Source organism: Plecotus auritus, assembly GCF_963455305.1.
Source record: "Plecotus auritus genome assembly, chromosome: 6".
Lineage (NCBI taxonomy): Eukaryota > Metazoa > Chordata > Mammalia > Chiroptera > Vespertilionidae > Plecotus > Plecotus auritus.
Window position 1 is genome coordinate 139,867,159 of NC_137773.1, and position 19,260 is coordinate 139,886,418.

At 45.3% G+C, this 19,260-nt stretch overlaps 1 protein-coding gene across 8 annotated transcripts in view; it reads right to left on the reverse strand.

The window, feature by feature from the left end:
- Positions 1-19,260, reverse strand: part of SRGAP3 (SLIT-ROBO Rho GTPase activating protein 3) — a 255,586-nt gene that overhangs the window by 77,629 nt on the left and 158,697 nt on the right. For all 8 annotated transcript variants that reach the window (XR_013960989.1, XM_080676227.1, XM_080676226.1 and 5 more), the window contains exons 4-5: positions 9,732-9,794; positions 59-244 (exon numbers count right to left, since the gene is read on the reverse strand). Coding sequence is in view for 7 of the 8 variants with exons in the window: in XM_080676227.1 (XP_080532353.1) it covers positions 59-244; positions 9,732-9,794 (249 nt within the window). In the remaining variant the exon portion in view is untranslated. The remainder of the gene's footprint in view (positions 1-58; positions 245-9,731; positions 9,795-19,260) is intronic.

Sequence of the window (19,260 nt, forward strand, 5' to 3'; positions counted from 1 at the left end):
GGTGCAGAGGGGGAGGCCAAGGCTGTCAGGGAGCATGTACCCCAGGGCCCTCACTCACCTTCTCCTTCATCTTCTCAATCTTCTTCACAGAGCTGCGGCGCTGGGGCCGGTCGTCGTGCCGGAGCAGGTTCATGCTGAGCTCTCCCGCCTTGTTGAACTGCTTTTCCTCCTGCTTCTCAGCCTCCTTCAGCTTGCTCTCCGCACTGATGCTCTCCGCATGGTACATGTGGTAGGTTTTCATGACCTGGGGACACACAAGTGCAGGAATCAGCAGGCTGTTAGGGCCCAGCCTGGTTGGCTCTAGTGCTCTCGGCCCCCTAAGTTCTGCTCAGCCCTTTTTCTTCCCATGACACACTCTGAGCTCCCATAGCTCTTTACTTCTGCAAAAACTCTCTGAGGACTGGAGATGATGATTGTCAGTAGCGGCTGCATAGTCATCATGATCATTATCATCATCACCATCAAGTCCTTACTAAGTGCCAAGAATGGACTAGCAAAGAGAAAATTTAAAAGGGCAACCACAGTCCCCAAGCATTTGGGGTCTCAGAGATGGTATGGAAAGTTGCTGCTCTCTCTAGCCTCCCAACCATAATTCTGTGTCCCTGCCCCCTCCCCGAGGGTCACTGGGAAAGCCCCTCCTCCAGTACTCTTGGAGCTTCCTTGGGAACATCCTTCTTACTCACAAATTATTTTCTCAGCTGTTTCATTAAGTAAAATTGACTGTTCCCAAAAGGAGTACTATTGGGTAACTGAATACATCTAAATACATATTCTATGCTCTCTGAACTAAACTCATCCTTGACTATAAAATGAATTCCTGTAAAGCATATTGCCCTTTGCTACTCTGTGTCCATAACAAAAGTTGGATATTGTTATAACAAAGGGATTTTTGAGTCATAGGAAATCCTAGATGTCTTCTAATCTGACTACCAAATTTTATAAATAGGGAAATTGAGGCCCAGAAGGTCCTCCAAGATTAGTAGTAGTATCAGCATAGTCTCCAGACTTTACATCCATGTGGCCAACCCCACAATCAAGGTACAGAGCACTTCCATTATACCTGAAAGAGCCTGGTGCCCCTACACAGTCATTCCCTACCCCTACCCCAGACCCAGGCAATCACTGATTTGCTTTCTATCACTGTAGAATTTCATCTATATGGAACCACAGAGTATAAACCCTTTTGGGTCTACCCTCTTTCACTCAGCATAATTTTTTTTAGAGTCTCCCATGTTGTTGCATGTATCATAAGCTCTTTTTTATTGCTGAGTAGTACCCCATTGCATGGCTATACCACAATGTGTTTATCTATTTTTGTTTGCTTGTTCATCCTCACTCAAGGATATTTTTTCCATAGATTTTTAGAGAGAGTGGAAGGGAGGGAGAGAGGGAAGGGAAGAGAGAATCATTGATGTGAGAGAGAGAGATTGATTGGTTGCCTCCCACACATGCCTGAAGGGCTGGGGATCGAACCTGCAACCCAGATATGTGCCCTTGACTGGGAATCGAACCCTTGACCCTTCAATGTGCAGGCCAATGCTCTAACCACTGATCCACCGGCGATGTCTGATTATCTATTTGGATGTTGATAGTTATATGTATTATTTACAGTGTTGTAAAGCTGCTATGAATTGTTCCTATACAATTCTTTGCATGGACATATGTTTTCATTTCCCTTAGGTCAGTGGCCGGCAAACTGCGGCTCGTGAGCCACATGCGGCTCTTTGGCCCCTTGAGTTTTTAGCAAAGGCGAGCTTAGGAGTACCCTAATTAACTTAATAACAATGTACCTACCTATATAGTTTAAGTTTTAAAAATTTGGCTCTCAAAAGACATTTCAATCGTTGTACTGTTGATATTTGGCTCTGTTGACTAATGAGTTTGCCGACCACTGCCTTAGGTAAATATCTAGGAGTGGAGTGGAGAGTCATATGGCAAGTGTATATTTAGCCAAATTAGAAATCTGGTCTCTGACTTTTAATCTACCATGTTTCTAACATATCATACTGTTTCCTTAATTTATTCCAATTTTCTCATCAATGAATACTCTTGGCAGCCTTAAAGCAATATCCTGTCTCCTGGTCCCCAACTAAAAGTACGTTTTTTCTTTGCAATATCAAGTTTATGATCATCTTTCTATGCTAAGAAATACAAGAAATTTCTGGAATCCATGGCTTCTGGGCCTTATTTATTCTCTCTTTCCTTTGGATAATTACAGCAGCTAATAGAGCAGAGGCTTCTACGAGGGCATGGGCTTCCCTGCCTAGCCAAGCCCTTCAGGGAACTTGGAATGAAATACTGGCCAACATTATAACCTAATTTATTCTCATTTAAAGTCTTGTGAGGTAAGTTTATTAGAATGAAGATTTCTTCTGTGACTCTCACCATTAAGTCACAACATTGATCTGTGGTTCAGAAAGTTCCCTTTGCCAGAGGTCAGGAGTCAATAGGGGCAACATCTATTGTACAACATGGTGGGTAAACATATAGACTCCGGGCCCTATTGTCTGGACTGAATCCTGAGGCTGCCATTTACAAGTTGTGCAACCTTGGGCAAGTCCTAACCTCTCTGACCTCTCCCTCCTCATCTGTAAAATGAGGATAATAGCACCTACCTCTAGTTTGTTGTGAGGACTAAAGGAGTTAATTTTTGTAAAGTGCTGAGAACATTACCTGTTGCAGGGTTAAGAGCATTAGCTGCCACCATCACCATTATCACCATCCTCCCTGTTTAGGCTGAGGGTTTCAAACCTTGAACTCACTTGACTTCAGGGAAATGTTTGCACATTCTAGAGAACATCTACTATTGTGAAAAAATATATATGCTATACCATGTTTCTCCCTCCTTCTTTCAACCTGAAAATCTCCCCAAATTTCAAAAAAATAAATGGATAAAAAAATGCAAACAATTTTTCTTTGTGGGTCTTGGTGAGAAGACTGCTTGTCTGCATTCTACCCAATTTTTTTGTGTGTGTGCTTATTTGCAGTTGCCCTAAAACCTCTAGAGATCCCCTTCTTGCTGATTTCACCCACTTATTTCCACTCAGCGTATTTCCAAACTCAAGGGGCCAGAAAGTGTGCTGGATTGGTGCATTCTTGACATCTAGTGGCCAAAAGGAAGGGCTGCAGGCTTGTGGATAACCAAGGTAGTTGGCTATTTTTAACTATCTCTTTTGTGCAATGGCTCCAGGAACGTGATGCAGCTAAAAGTTGGTAATGCCTACTGAAGTCTGCCTCCAGAGCCCTGCCTTTCCCATTCTTGAATATTTCCTCTATCCCTCCACATTGAAAGATACCACTGCTTTCTTTGCTTTTCTGCCATGCTTCTGGTGATGTTCATTTCTGGACTCCACACTTTCTGGGTTCAATCCTTCCTGCTACATCCATTTTTTTTTTTCTACTTCAACTGCTGAGGTCTGCTTATTTCAGCACTAAATCTGTCATCTGTGTTATGTAGTTCAGAGGAAGACAGAGCATTTCTATTTGCATCTAGATCTTCCTGTGCAATCATCCATGCATGCATCCATCTACTCACTCGGGTTGAGAGGGGCAGAAATAGAATATTGGGGACCAGCTATAATTATAAGAAATATTAATAATACTCTGTTAACCATGATTGTTTTGTTCTGATTGAATAAGGCACATTCTAACCTGGCTGGGAGTTGCACATGGGACCTGGGAGCTCACCTGGAAATGCGACCCATCCTCCCCATCTGGGAGCTGCCTATCATCATCGAGAGATTAACAACCTTAATGCAGAAACCAGAGCTGCCAGCCCTTTGAAGACGCCCAGCCTTTGCATACCCATAGGCCTTTGCAAGTATCCAGCCTGCATTACCTGTAAACTGCCCTATTGGCATACCTTTTTGCCTACTTCCCATGTAATCTTCATCTTTCTACCCAATATAAGCATCTGGCTTATGGTGGAGTGCAGAGCAGATTTTTGTGGATGACCTGCTGCTCTCTCCTATTGCTGGCGGTATTGGAATAAATGCTCATATATGATTCAACTCTGTCTCTGAATTGGCTCAAGCCTGGATCCTTTGATTGTCTGGTTACAGGGTCAGCACCCCAGCAGGGTGTTCTCAGTTTCTCACATTTTCCTTTTCCCAGTTTTCTACTCTTCTTGAACCATAGAGCACTCTTTCCGCTCTTCAAGCCAAACTTCCCAGTGCAGTCTTTGAACTGCATTCCCAAAACCCCATGTTTGGAGAGCACACCCTGACAATGCTGGAGCCATATGCTATGTGGTCCTACTGGTAATTCCTGATCCCAAGAATATCAGGGAACTGGATGGCCCGGGTGACTTATATCCAACAGCTGCCACAAAAAAGTTTACCTGGGGACCTCTCTGAATCAGGCCTAAGTACTTATACCCAGAATCCTCTAGATCAGTGGTTCTCAACCTTTCTAATGCCGCGACCCTTGAATACAGTTCCTCATGTTGTGGTGACCCCCAACCATAAAATTATTTTCGTTGCTACTTCATAATTGTAATTTTGCTACTGTTATGAATCATAATGTAAATATCTGTGCTTTCCAATGGTCTTAGGCTCTACAGCAGTGGTTCTCAACCTGTGGGTCATGACCCACAGGTTGAGAACCGTGACCCACAGGTTGAGAACCGCTGCTGTAGAGCCTAAGACCATCAGAAAGCACAGATATTTACATTATGATTCATAACAGTAGCAAAATTACAATTATGAAGTAGCAACAAAAATAATTTTATGGTTGGGGGTCACCACAACATGAGGAACTGTATTCAAGGGTCGCGGCATTAGAAAGGTTGAGAACCACTGCTAAACTGAAATATAGGAGTCAGCATGAAAGATCCTTAGTTCATAGCCTAGAATAGTCTGCTCAATATTGCCAGTCTAAGATATGTTAACTAATATTTAAATTATCTATTACTTCTAAGTTTGCAAACCTCTCCTTTTATTACCTCCAAGGAGCATTTTAGTTAATCCTTATCCCAAATCCTGGGAGGCAATGTGATAACAATAACAATAGCATCTGACATTTCCTGAGCACTTACTACCTACCAGGATTTTATATATAGTAACTCATTTATTTCTCATAAAAAACAACAATACCCTATGAGGTGGGTACCATGTAATCCCTACTTTATAGATGAGGAAACCACCAAAATAGGGATGAAGGATCCTCTACCCCACAGGGACCCAGGAGGCCTGGCTTTGAGACTCAACACTCCCACCACTGCTGGGTGACCATGGCAGAAACTTGTCCTCTCTGTGCTACCTGGTGAAGACCATCTGGGAGGTAGGTAGGAAAATGCTTCAAAAAGTACGACTATGAAGTGACTGGTTGACAGCAGTGCTGGGCTGGGAAGGGAGCAGCATGGATGCAGGCCTTTAGCCAAGGCCCAGTCTCCAACCTGGGATCGCTAAAGGGCCTCTCAGAGGCACACACCCAGCTTCATGCCAGGTGGGAGTTCCTGTCCTGCCCTCTGGACCCTATCAGAAGGGGGCCTCAGAACAAGGCTGAGATGCACGGGTTAGGAATATGGAAGTGGTGTTCTTTGGACCCAGATTAGTTTCATAGGTATTTGGAAGGCCCTCCAAAAATCTTGGTGAATTAACCCCTCATTGAAGGAAACTAAAGCCCAGAAATAGCTAGTGTAGTATAGCAAGTTGGACAGTCAGGCCTTCTTAGCAGTGGGCATTGTCTTTCTGGTAATCACACTGCCTTCTGCTGTGTACACTTTGCCTCTGACATCTTCCCAAAGCCTCTGGTCATGAAAACAGGGAAGTATTATCTGCACAGCCCCTCAGATGCTCTTTTACATGCAAACAAAGGCAAAGGCGATCTGGAAGTTGACAGTATCAATAAAGGGACACGCTGGGGCAGGATATGGATCAGTTGTTAGAAAACAGGTTTTCAACAATGTAGTGCAGGTGTGCTTCCTAAACCCTAGGGCCATCCTGGGTTATCCTAGAGTTGTGTGGGGGAGACCCTGAGCTAATGCATGTCAAAGACATCCTTGAAAGAAAAGAGAAGTCCCTAAATTTCAGTTTGACCACCCACACTCTGTCTGGCCTACATTCTCCATAGAAGTTATCATCACTATTTTATTTATTTATGCATGTTTATAAACATCCCTGCTAAAGTTAAAGTCCAGGAGGGCCAGAACCCCATTTATGATCATATTCATTATATTAAAGTGGAGATAGATACCCAGGAAGTATCAATATATGTCTGCATGAATGAGTGAATGAATAAGAGTTGGCCGGCTGAATAGATGGATAGGTGGATGGGTAGATGGATAGATGAATGGATGGATGGATAGATAGATAGGTGGGTGGATGGGTGGATGGATGGTGGGTAGATGGATAAGTAGGTGGGTAAAATAATGGATATGTGAATGGAAGGGATGGAGGGAGGAGAGGAGGGAGAATAAAATAGGGGATGTATAGTTTTACTGCCTTCAATCTGGTAAATATAATTGGGGTGGGGCATAGCTATACCTTTAATAATCACATTTTTATTGAACAGGTTATTATGTGCTAGGTACTATACTAGGAAATACCACAGTGTGAAAGACAGATAGGGTCTCTGCCCTCACAGAACACACCCTCTAGTAGGGATACAATTATATAAGTGATTATCACACGGTGTAATAAGTACTATGATGAGGAAAGTACAGGGCATTTAAGGAATGCTTCCTGGAGAAGAGTAGCTGTTAGCTGGGTGAAAAGGGCATGGAGTGGGGGTGGGGTGGGGTGGGGTGGAATATTCTAGACAAAGGGAGCAGTGTGAGCATTGAGCCCAGGAGCAGGAGCCAAATAAGTTTGAGGAGCAGAGGTTTGAGCACTAGCCAATGGAGCTACTTCCTTATTCTCCCCCAGCTACTCCTCAGTGGACATCTGTTGTTTTTCTCTGCCTAGGATCATCTAGTCCTCCTTCTTTTAGAACAGCTCCCTGATTTTCTTTGAGAAAATCCCCCCAATTCCTCTCCCCATTTTCAGTCCATGTGGTTGATGGGAAACTAAAACCAGTCTCCACCTGAGGGTGAGCATGAGGCCCAAGCCTGGCCAATTAATAACATTATGTTAATCTGGCCACAGTGATTAGACCTCATGGTTCCAGCCAGGCCAGTAAGAGACAGCCCTGGGCTTTGCTGGACACACTGGAAAGGGCACTTCTCTTTCCACTAGGGGGCGCTAAGCTGATAGAAAATGAACTTACAGTGGGGCTGGGTGGGGAGACCATCTTTGTGACCAATAGGAGAAATTTGCCTGATCATGACAGCAAAACAGAGGAAAACAAAACCAAAAGAGGGAGACAGGCTGATTTCCACAGGTTGATGGATGAGTGGATGATGGATGGATGAATGGATAAATGTGTAGACAGACAGATGGTAAGAAAGGAGGAAAGGAGAGAGGAAGGAAGGAAGGGAGGAAGGGAAGAAGGGAGGAGGGAGGGAGGGAAGGAGGAAATAGGATAAAATGGAGGCAGTACTGTTCTATTGCCTTTGATCTGGTGAGTATTTTGGAGGTGCTGCTTGCTACAGAAGAGTTGTGGTAGGCAGTTAGACAGGCAAGAGCAGAGCAAGGACAATGGGCCAGGTACAGAGGTCACCAAGGTAAAACTGGAAAAACTGGAAAAATTCTTGGCCAAATTGTGATGTTCTGAACCTCATCTCCAGGGTGACTTTCCTACCCTAGCATATTGCTGATCATGAGGTTCATACTCTCCCCTAACCTTTCCTCCCCTGGCATGTTGCTAGTCATTCGGGTTAGACCCCCTTAGAGAGGATATAAACAAGGGGGAGCATTAAGCCTCCAGGACAATGAGGTTCTGACCTGCATCAAATACATCTAGGCCTCAGCTGTGTTTCAGCTCCAGGCCCAGAAAAGCTGCAAAACCAGAAAAGCAGCAAAACCAGACCAGACACACCACGCTGACCTCTGGACCAGTTGTATTGACTAAAGACCCCTGCCCTGGCGCCAACCAATCAGTGGAGACCACAATCCAGAAAGGACACACCTGGAAAGCTGAAAATATTCTATTGAGATCCTCCCCTGGGAATTCCCCTAAAACCTGTACCCTAGCATGCCTGGGCCTTTCCCCTCCCACTCCACTCCTCCCAAGTACCACCTCCCAGGTACATTACCTTTACCCTTCTCTCTCTTAAACTCCAAGGGCCCTTCTTTTGATGCTGTGACTTGTTTCCTGAGCCCATTTCTTCTACCACCCACTCTTCTACCTCTGTGACTTTCTAAATAAATTTTCTCTTATAGTTTGAGTCTTTGTTCTGAATTCTTTCCTAGCCAGAACTCAAGTACCAAGATTGCTGAACTAAGGCCCCATCTGACCCCACTGGTCTAACACCTGGTGCCATTTTTGTTGTAGCTGCCAACAGAGTGAGAGCGCTGGGGTGCCAATAGCAGACCCCTCCCTAGGTCATTTGCTGACTGCACATTGAGTCTTCAGGAGTTGCCCAGAAATTCATTTCAAGCATATGCAGCTGCCTGCTGTGGACCCAGTGCTGTAAGAGACACAGTGGCAGGCTGTGAACATTTCAAGAGTTGGCCTTTGAAGTGTCTTATACATCCCTGGTGTTCCCAGGGTGCTTACTGAAGCAGAGAAGGGAGGGAGGAACATGTGAATAAATGAAAGAAACTGGTTTTGCCCACAAGGAGTTTAGAATCTGGGCAGGGAGACAAGAGTAAAGCATGTGAAAGGATGATACAGCAGTCCCAAACAGAGCATAGTGTGTGCTGGATATGTGGCCTGGGAGGGAAGGTGTCTAGACCGTGAGCCTGGAGGCTGCACCATGTTCTCCACAGTGTGTCCAGAGCCTCCAGCAGTGCTGGCATATAGCCGGTGATCAATACATATTTGGTGAGTGAAGAAATGAGAGGAAGAGTGTGCACGTGCATGAGAAATTAGTTAAGAGTTCAGAAAAGTGATGGCTCCAGGTGAGCTTCTGTGATCAAGAGTGAGTTTGAGCTTGGTGCCTTTGGGATGGATAAGAATTCACGAAGCAGAGGGGAAGAGAGGAAGAGAAAGGGAATTCTCAGCAGAAGAGGCAACGAAGAATCCCAGCAGAGCAAACAAATCTGATTACAGACAAATCTGGGTTTGAAATCCTGCCAAATAAAATCCTGCACTATGACCCATGTGTTTGTGTTCCCCAACCCACTCATCCGAAGTCCAGTTAGATTTTGCCTCCACGCAGATAGCAAGGTCAATTCTTGGCCAAATTGTGATGTTCTGAAATTATTTCCTGGAGATGGCAAGGCATGCTCATCCCCCTCACCTCATGTGATCCTCAGAACAGTGCTCCATTTTGCAGATGAGAATACTGAGCCCACGTGAGCTACATGGGTGCCTAAGTTCCCATGGTCAGCAAGGAGCAGGCCTCGACTTTAGCTTGTCCTACCTGACTCTAAACCCACACTCCTTCCTCGGGAGCTCTGTGTCCATGCTCCCTGACCCCAACTCTGTGTCTTCTGCTTTGGTAGGTAACACATTCCCACAGCTGGAACTTTTACAAAGTAAACATGCCCAGGGCCCCACCCAGATGTACAGAATGAGAAGCTGGGGTTTTGAATCACTACATTCTACCATAATGACCCACTGTCCCTTGGGCACATAGTGAAAAAGGCTCAGGGTCCTCCCAGACTTCTGGTTAGCCTCCCTCCAGCCCTGGGCACTGAAGAAAGGGGGCCCAATCTCACATGGCAGCAGAGCTGAGCAGGACTTACTGTGTAGAGCTCATTGGTGACCTTCAGGAGCTCCTCGTGCATCTGCAGGCCAATCTCCTTGCTCTGGAATGTGAAAGAGCACATGTCAGAGGGGGAGAAGGTAGCTGTTGGCTTTAAATTTCCTTTTCAACACAGTAAGGGCAGGAATGCTCTGGGCAGGGGCTGCAGAAATCAACATAAAACTCATTGATCTAAACTTGAATTCCTCAACTTGTATCCAGAAAACAAAGTCCTCCCTGGCCATGTAAGTTGGGGAACGCTGCTTGGTGATTCACAGAGATATTACCATATTAAAGATTCTGAGAAACCTCACAGCCATCTTTCTTTAATTCTGTGTATCCTATGTTTATGTGACCAGAATATGTGTCCCTAGTTCAATACTCATTAACATTTCATGAGGGTGGGATTCCACAGAACACAGTTTGAGAAATAATGATGTAGCATCTCAATTTATCAGAGCAGTGCAGGTAAACAGACAGCCCTTTGGATCACTGGCAGAACACTGAGGTTCTGGCCTCCGCTGTGTCACCAACTGGCCATGTGGCCTTGGAGACTTAGTTACCATGTTATAAAATAAAAAACTTAAACACTTCCCAAAGCATGCTGGCGGCAGGGGTGGGGGGGTGGAGGGGGGAGTGGGGGGGTACCACACTAAAAAAGGGATGGGAGCTTCTGTGACCAAACATTTGGGAAAAGCTAGTTAAAGTGAGACACGATTTCTTACTGCAGAATTTTTCAGAGGCTTTTATACCCTCACATGCATGGACTGTATGTGAGGGGGGCTGTAGTATGTAATTTAGTTGGCCTCAATCCTTTTTCGCAGTTACATACATGTTCAGTATATTGAGGGACACAATTTAGAAAATAACGAACAAATTATCACCAGGTTCCATCCAGCCTAGAGTCTAGGATCCTGTTACTACTTCTCCTTCTCCTTCTTCTTATCATCATCATCATCATCATCATCATCATCATCATCATCACCATCATCACTCTCCTGTTTGCCTGGACCATCATGTGAAGTTTCCATATTGAAAATGGGAGCCCTGGTCTCTGCTCCCTTACAGCTGAGTCATCCTGCTCTCCCTTTTAGCTCCCTCAGCCTCAAGCATGACCAGCAGCTGACAGGCAGAGACCAGCCTTCCTCTGCCCCGCCCTGTGCAGGTCAGAGGCACTGGGCTCAGTGGTAGCTGGGGAGGGCTCAGTATCAGGCTTCTTCTCCTCACCCACAGCCTTTCTCTCAGTTCCTGGGCCTAGACTTGCCAAGAGTCACTTGTCTGAAGGCAGCCCCTGCATTTACCAGATCTCTTAACAGACAGCAAAAGCTCTGGGGCAATTCCAGGGATCTGCTTAAACCTCACTCCAGTTCTGGTGACTAAAGAAAAGGGACCCAATCCAACAGCACAGCAGAGTCTCAGCAGAACTGTCTGTACAGAGCTCGCAGGGAGCCTCCAGTGCCATTCCATGGTGCGCAGTGAACCCAACTAGTTAGCCCCATTTTCTTCTATTCTCCCTGATTCTCAGTCTGTGCCTCAGTTTCTCTTGTGGCCCATCCCCCTGATGTTTGCCCCACTGCTGACCCCGTACTCTGCCATCCACAGTGGCTCTCTCAGTGCTCAGTCTCACCAACATCTCTGACACCCAAGACCCAGTTTCTTCTGTCTTTATTTTTATGATCTTACTTTTTTGAAGGTACTAAGTGCATGTGGTTAAAGGACCCTAACAGCCAGCAAAGTAAACGTGAAGAGTAAGTCTCTCAGGCTCCCCGACCCCTCCCCAGAGTCAACTGCTATTCAAAGTTTCTTCTGATACCGTCCAGAAACAGGCTATGTATATACAAGCATGCATTTGGATAGCATATGTTCTTTTTTAAACACTTTTGCATCTTGCTTTTTCTACCTAACAATATACCTGAGAGATTCTTCCTTCACAGCCTATGTAGCTCTTGCATCCTCCTTTTTTGACAGCTGTTTGGGGTTCCCTTACAGCTGTATCAATTAACCAGCTGCATAGTGATGGGCATTTAGGTTGTTTCTAGTCCCCTAATATTTCAAACAGTGATGCAGTGAACATCCTTGTACTCTATCACTGTGCACCCTGTCATATAAATTCCTAGAAGCAGTTCTGCTGGGAAGAGTCCTGCCTTCAAAACTCCCAGCAGCCTTGCCTTCTCAGCCTCTGCCCCAGCCAGCTCCCCACACACTACTGACTCCAGCTCCCACTTCTCAGTGATCAGCAGCCATGTCTACCATCTCCATGGTCCTCTCTCCTGGGCTCCGCCCTCCACGACCCTGAGCCCAAGCTCAGAGACCTGTATCTTCAACTGTTGCAAAACAGTACAGTCTGGATGTTCCCTCATCACATCAAACTCAATTAACCAAAAGCAAACTCCTGAACTTTCCTCCATCTCCTTGAATTTGGTCAATGGTACAATATATTCCCAGGCATGGCAACTGGAAAATCTGGAGTTTTGAAACCCACCCCCACCCCCCCCCCCGCAAAAAAAAAAAAAATCCCTCCTCCTTAATCCAATCTGTCATTTCCTCCTTCCTTCTAACTGCCTACTACTTTGCTCTCAGTAGCAGGTGATGCTGGTTCCCTCCCCAGCATCCATCCATTCTTGCCCTTCCTGCTTCCCAAAAGAGCTATGAATTTTGGCCCTGCATTCAGCCCTCCAGCTGAGTTCTTCCAAGGACATGACTCCATCCCAACTTGAGATAACACATTCTGGTATGCTGTTAGCCCAGGGGTATGTGGCTTAACTGAATAGAAGAGAAGGACTCAGATGATTAAGAGGAAGGTTTAGCTTTTCCACTGAGTGTCAGCAAAATAACCATGGAGCCCCAATTGCTATCAGCAGCCTTGGGTGGCAGAACAAAAGAATCCTGGTTCCTTAAGGACTCCCTGAGAAACTGGTTGAACTGAACCCAAAGCCTGCCTCCTAGTGAATAAATCTATGAACGGATGAAGCCTTAGTTTCCTTATCTGTAAAAGTGGGATGATGTCACGGGTGTCATGGAGTCCCTGTGAGGATGAAACTGGTAACACATATGGCAGCACTTGGCATCAATGAAGACTTGGGAAATAGTGCATGCTGAACTGACATCCACTGATACCAGGGACAAAGCTAGGAAGTTGCTCAGAAAAGGAAACACAAGTTGAATTTTTTTATTAAGTCGTCCCTTAAGAATCACCTAGTTTGGCTGGACCGAGAGTCAAGAACCAAATAATTCTAAGGCAGGAGGTGGAAAGGGCCACAAGAGTGACAGATGAGGTGATGTGGGATGAAGTGATGAAGAGGATACAGGGACAACCACCAGAGCCACCTCACCTTGTGTGAAAGGACAGAGACGGTATTTGAGGAAGGGGCGCAGCCTGAGCAAAGGCACAGAGTCTGGCACTAGGGAAAAGCTTGGTTTGCAAAGAGAGAAGCACAGCAACAGGAGAGCAGAAGATGAGCTTGAAACGGAGCTGGGTCACAGAGGCTGTGGAGTGCAGGTTTCATTGAATGGAACTGGGAGCCTCTGAAGGCTGTGATCAGAGGTGTGCTTCTTCAGGAAGATGAGAGAGGGTGTAGAAGAAGAGAGAGGGCACAGAAGAAGAAGACAGGGTGGACTGGACGGGGAGGAGCTGGAGGCCTGTGCCTGTGTTTCCTCAAAGGCACAGTAAGTCACCAGAGGGAACCTGCCTGAGTCTCTGCTCACCTCCCTCTCAGCACCAAGCACGGGCTGGCCACAGAGTGAGTGCTCAGCAAATAGTTACTAAACTGCACAGGACTCAAAGGAATTTTATTTTTCTATGGTTGGGGTTGGTTGAGAAGGGAAATATTCTCAACCACAGTTCCAGAAACTACTGAATGAGGAACCCAAACCAAACATTCCACCAGGAACAGGAGGCCAAAACCCCAATAATCTCTAGCAGACCATCACACCCAGCCCTTGGGGATCCAAGTGGCAATGCATTTGCACTCTTTGTCCACATTTCTCACATGACTTTCATGCCTGCAGAGGTCAGGGGTGGTAGGCTGCTTCCTTCATGCACAGGAAGTGTGTGGACTGTAGAAAATAATTACATTGGACCAAGTAGGGCTCAGCCATGGCAACTGTGGTTTTTCGGGGTTGAAAGGGTACAACACTGTCTGTCTGACCCAAATAAGTCTGTAAAATCAGGTGGCAGATGGCCCGGTCCTGCCTCTTTCTTCTGCCCACAGCTAATGCCAGTTAAACTCTAATAGGGTCAGATAGCTCTTTGATGGGGGCGGGGCCGTCCTGGGCATTGTAAGATGTTTAGCATCATCCCTGGTCTCTAACCACCAGATGCCAGGAGCATTCCCCACCTCCACCCCAAGATGGGACAACAGAAATTATCTCCAACATGGCCAAATGTCCTCTGGGGGACAAAATCGCCCTGGCTGAGAACCACTGCCTTAGACCAAGGGCTCCAAATGGCAGCTTCACTGGCCTACAGATGTGTTTTATTTGGCTATTCAGTGTTTTCAAATAATCTGATTCTTTTCCCAGCTTTTAAAAATCAGGAAATTCCCCTTACATGTCCAGATTTTCAGCTTCTCCTGAAAAAACTAGAAGATCCAGTAATACTGAGCCCCCACTTCAAGTTGGCTGCAGTGCCCAGCATCTCCCTTCACTGGCCCACGGGGGCATTTGAGTTTAGGACCCAGAGACTAGTGGGGTCTCGCAGGGAGTAACCATCAGAATCCCTTGGCTCTCGCCAACAACAGCCATTGCTAACCTGTGAGAATGCCTTTTTAACCAACGTCCTTCTCATATCCCAACTTCGAAAGCCACTGAAGCATCCGCTTCCCGAGACCGAAGCTCCTGGTTCCCCCATGGACCCCAACAGCACAGCCTGCATAGAATCCCAGCATCCCCTGAACCCATCCTCCTTCTGACACTACCTCTTCTTGTTCCTCTGTGGCCAATTCCTCACCTAGCTTTGATTCTATTTACACCAGCACTTACTGAAACCTACTGGATACCAACTGCAACCAGGCACCAAAGACACAAAGCTGAAAGAGATGCAGCCCCAGCTCGATCAATCACACCTAGCATTTATGGAGCACTTTCCATTTGTTGAACACTATCCAAAGCACTTCCATACATTATCTAATTTAAACCTTTAAGGTAGGTAATAATATTATGCCCACTTGACAGATGATAGCTGGAGGCTCAGAAGGGCTGAGCAACTAGCCCCAGGTTGCATAGCTAGAAGTAGCAGAGCCAGGATTCAGCTTTTAGTTGGTCTGACTCCACAGTTGGCACTTGTAATGACTTTCTGTTGTCTGCTTCCTTAGGGCCTAGCACAATATGCAGGCACAACGCTGCAATAGAGATGAGTTCAGGACACAAAGAAGGTACAAGAAGAGCATGCCCTCTGGACATCACCTGCCTGTCCAAGCCACTTTCTCACCACCTGTGCAGAAATCTGCATCCTCGTCCCTTGCCCCCACTTGCAGGCATGGTTAGTTGTCCTTGGCCTGGTCCTTCTTGGCCCACCTGTCCTGTTAGGAATAAATCAGCCACGATGGCCGTCTCTGACTTCTCCCTTCCTCCTGCTGATAACGGGCGATGAAATATGATGGCACTGACCCGTGCTTGCCTGGTCACACAAGATGGTCCATCGGTCATGGGACCTAGTGTGGCCAGAGCGCTCTGGCTCCTCATGTCTAGTGATTAGGTCAGGGATAGAAATATATATTCCAGGCAGAGCCAATAAGAATCTTCCCTGGGAGCTAACAACCACATTCTCAGATCATCTCTCCTCTGGCTAGGATGTCAGGGGTCTTGGGCTGCCCATCAGAAGGAGAATCAGGACAGCAGCATTGGAGTCCTGGACCTTGAGATATTTAGGTAAGATACCTCTGTACTTTCCAGCTTACAAGGTCCAGCGAATTTTCATTTTTGCTTATGTGAAAGAATACTGATATAATAAGTGCTTATGCCAGCGTGAAAGTGCCAAAAGGAGCATGGAGGTACATAGGCTTCTGCAAACCCTCCACCAAGCACCAGCTGTCACACAGCTCCTGCAAAAGGACCAAGTTCCAATCAATTAGTGGACACAGAAGCTCCTTAATGACTGGCATTCTGGCTTCCAAGAGTGCAGATCACTAAGACTTGCATACACAGGGAGCTCCAATGCCTGTGCATGAAACCCCACACAGTCATGTCAAGATGGGACTAAATATTTTTGACACAATGGTTCCTGAATTAAATAAATTTCTTCATCATGAAAATCTTACAATGGGTTGCTTGATTTAGTTTTCAATACAGGTTAACAATGTTTTAAAGGAAAACCCTCAAAACTAATACTGTAAGACCTAGGGCTTTATGAGCTGTATTATTATTTTTTTTAATTTTGAGAGAGAGAGAAACATCGATTTGTTGTTCCACTTATTCATGTATTCATTGGTTGCTTCTTATATGTGCCCTGACCAGAAATTGAACCCGCAACCTTGGCATATCTGGATGATGCTCTAACCAACTGAGCTACCAGGCCAGGCTTGAACTGTATTTGAAAAGTTCTGTTATTTAAGGGCATGTCTCTGTCTCCCTCAAATGAACTCAAAAGTGGGTCATTCCCATAGCTAAAGTCACTCTTTACGTCTAGAAAATAATGCTGTCTTAAAATGTTGTGTTTTAACGACCAGACTCCCTCTTCACTTCTCCATTGGAGACCATTCTTAATGTAGGAAATAAAGTGGAGGCTTCCTCAATCCCCAGTTACCCATGTGGGGCCTTCAGGCCTCTTCTCCATCTCACCAGACCCTGCTACAGCAAGGTCTCTCTTTTCTGACTATTGCTTGACTAGATATTCTCATGTAGGGTTGGTTACCTTTGGGACATTCCATGGTTTTCCCAGTTCTGGGGTTCCAAGCAAACAATGGGAAGCAAATAAACCAACAAAACTAAATAAAAACAAAAACTCCTGTCTCTTGTAGGTCTAAATCCCACTGCTTTTCCACACTCCAGCTTGTTTTCTCATCAAATAACAAAAGTTGAGACCCACAGATGTTCCCTATTTAAGTATCTGGTATATGTAAGCACTGGCCATCTCCCAAAGCGGTTGTGTTTTCATTTCCAAAGCAAAGGCTTTAAAGGCGTGTCTCAGAGGAATGGGCTTCTCCAGTCTGTCCTGGAAGGTCAGCTTATCCCTGCACATGGCAGCCTGGACAGCTAGCTGGCTGGCTGTTTTTCCTGGCTGTGTCCTAGCTTGCCAATAACTGGGCTCCCTGCACTCTGTCATGTCACCACTCCTTGCCACCCAACGTCATCCTTAGCCTACACTCTGCTCCACCTTCCATCTGGACCCTTGTTACTCTTCCCCTTCCCCTCCCCCACCTTCTTTCTCTCCCTGCTCCTGGACACCTCCCTTCTTTTCCTCCCCTTCCCAAACTAATTTATGTCTCATGTTGCTGCAACTCCAAACGCTGTCATCTACATGTTGTTTTTGCAAGAAGCTGGAATGCAGACTTGAGGCTTGAACTCTTCCCCCTGTTGCTGCGGCTGGGATACTGAGCTGCAGGAAAATAGGAAGGTTCTGGAACCACTCATCATAGGTTCTTGGCAGTGGTGGGCCCCACTGGAGCCCAGCAATGAGCTGAGGTAAGAAGCCTGCCACCCTCTTCCCCCTGTAATTACTCCCAGCATTTCTCTTGGATTCTGTTTGCACTGAAAGCCTTTATTTTCAGAAATGCTTAAAATAACAGATCTGAGGAAGCCCAAAGATACTTTGGGATGTCTATGAACAGGTGACCTACTGTGGTCAGGCTGAGTGTTTCTGGATCTCTACTAATAATATGAAATATTAATAGTAATACTTATCATTATTAATAATAATGCTTGGTACTATTACTAATAATACTTATCATTATAGCTAATAACAACAATAATAACTATTGTTTCTTGATATCAGCATGTGTCAGGCACAATGATAACTGCTTTACAGACAATACTGTACCTCATGCCAGCCTATTATCAGCCCCTTCATAGGAGGCAATATTGTTTACCCCACTTTAAAGATCAGGATACCAGGGTCGGGGAGGGTGAGTAATTTGCCCAAGATCATAGAGCTAGTAAATGTGATTCTCTCAACCAATCCACTCTGTTGCCTCCACTGGGAGAGCTAGCACTCTGCACACCTTTAGAATTTTTCCCCCCAAACATTCCAAGGTAATTATAAAACAAAGACCTCCTCGGCCTTAGCATAAAAAGCATACTGACATTTACAAGGCTCTGCTTTAGATCATTGTAAGTATGAAATAACATACAGTGCTCAGTGCCATTTTGCAGAATCTCCTGTTATCAAGTGACCAAATTCCAGGCCCTCCTCCTGGCCTCCAGGCCCAGGCAGAAGGAGTTGATCTGGACCGCGGGGCTGAGTCTCTGCAGAGGCAGAATATACTCAGGAGTAATCCTGCTTGACTATGTCCCTAGTGTTGGCTTGTGTTTTGGAGGGTTTTTGCTTTTGCCTCGAATCTCTTACAGATAAGGAGTGAAAGATTTAGGGGGTGAGTGAGAGTCTATGTCCTGGGGAATATGACAAAGCTGTCTTCTTGAAAAATCAATATCCATGAAAACCTGAGGCCACTCAGTTTTGAGCCGTTTTCTCCCTCCATTACCTTCAAGGGGAATATGGTTGTTGTCTGGCTTATTTGTTGGATTAAAACTTTATTGATCACATTGCTGAATCATTGACCTGAGACATCTCTTTGAACTCCTTGTCATTTTATAATCTGATCTTCAATTTCATTTGCATTGTTTGTGAATAGGATGTAATGAGGATGGCACTGGCCTTTGAAAAATGTCTATAGCCATGTATCCACCCATCTATTCACCACCTTCCCACCCATTCACCCATCTACTCATCTATCCATCCACACACCCACCCACCCATGTACCTACCCATCCACTTATTCACCTACTCACCTAACCACCATCCATCTATCCTTCATTTCTCTATATTCCCATACCAACCTCCCTGATATAGGCTCCTACTGTCTTTCACCACTAATCTGTATACTAGTGTACATATATTAATAATATATAACTACTCCCCCTTTTCAAAGCCCTAAATACACCAAATTAATCATCCTTAATCTTGGCTCTGATCATGCCATTCCCTATTCAAGAACCTGCAATGATTCTCCAATGTCTAGAAAATAAAGCCCAGATTCTCATCCTGACACCCAAGGGCCTCCTTAATCTGTCTTCACAGCCCTCCCCTCTTTGATTTCAGGTCTCCAGTATTTAAATAACTAAATATTAATTGTCTCCAATATTTGAAACATGCAGAAGAGTTGAAAAAACAATAATAAACATCCAAGAATATGCCACCCAAATTAGATAACTATTAAGATTTTCTCATTTTTGCTTCAAAATTATTCTTAGCAAACAAAATGTTACAGGTACAGCTGAAGTGTTCTTTGTCACCTTTCTTACTCCCTCACCCCTCAATCACTATTCTGAAGCTGGTATGTATTCTTACACAGTCCATATTTGGATAGCTTTATATC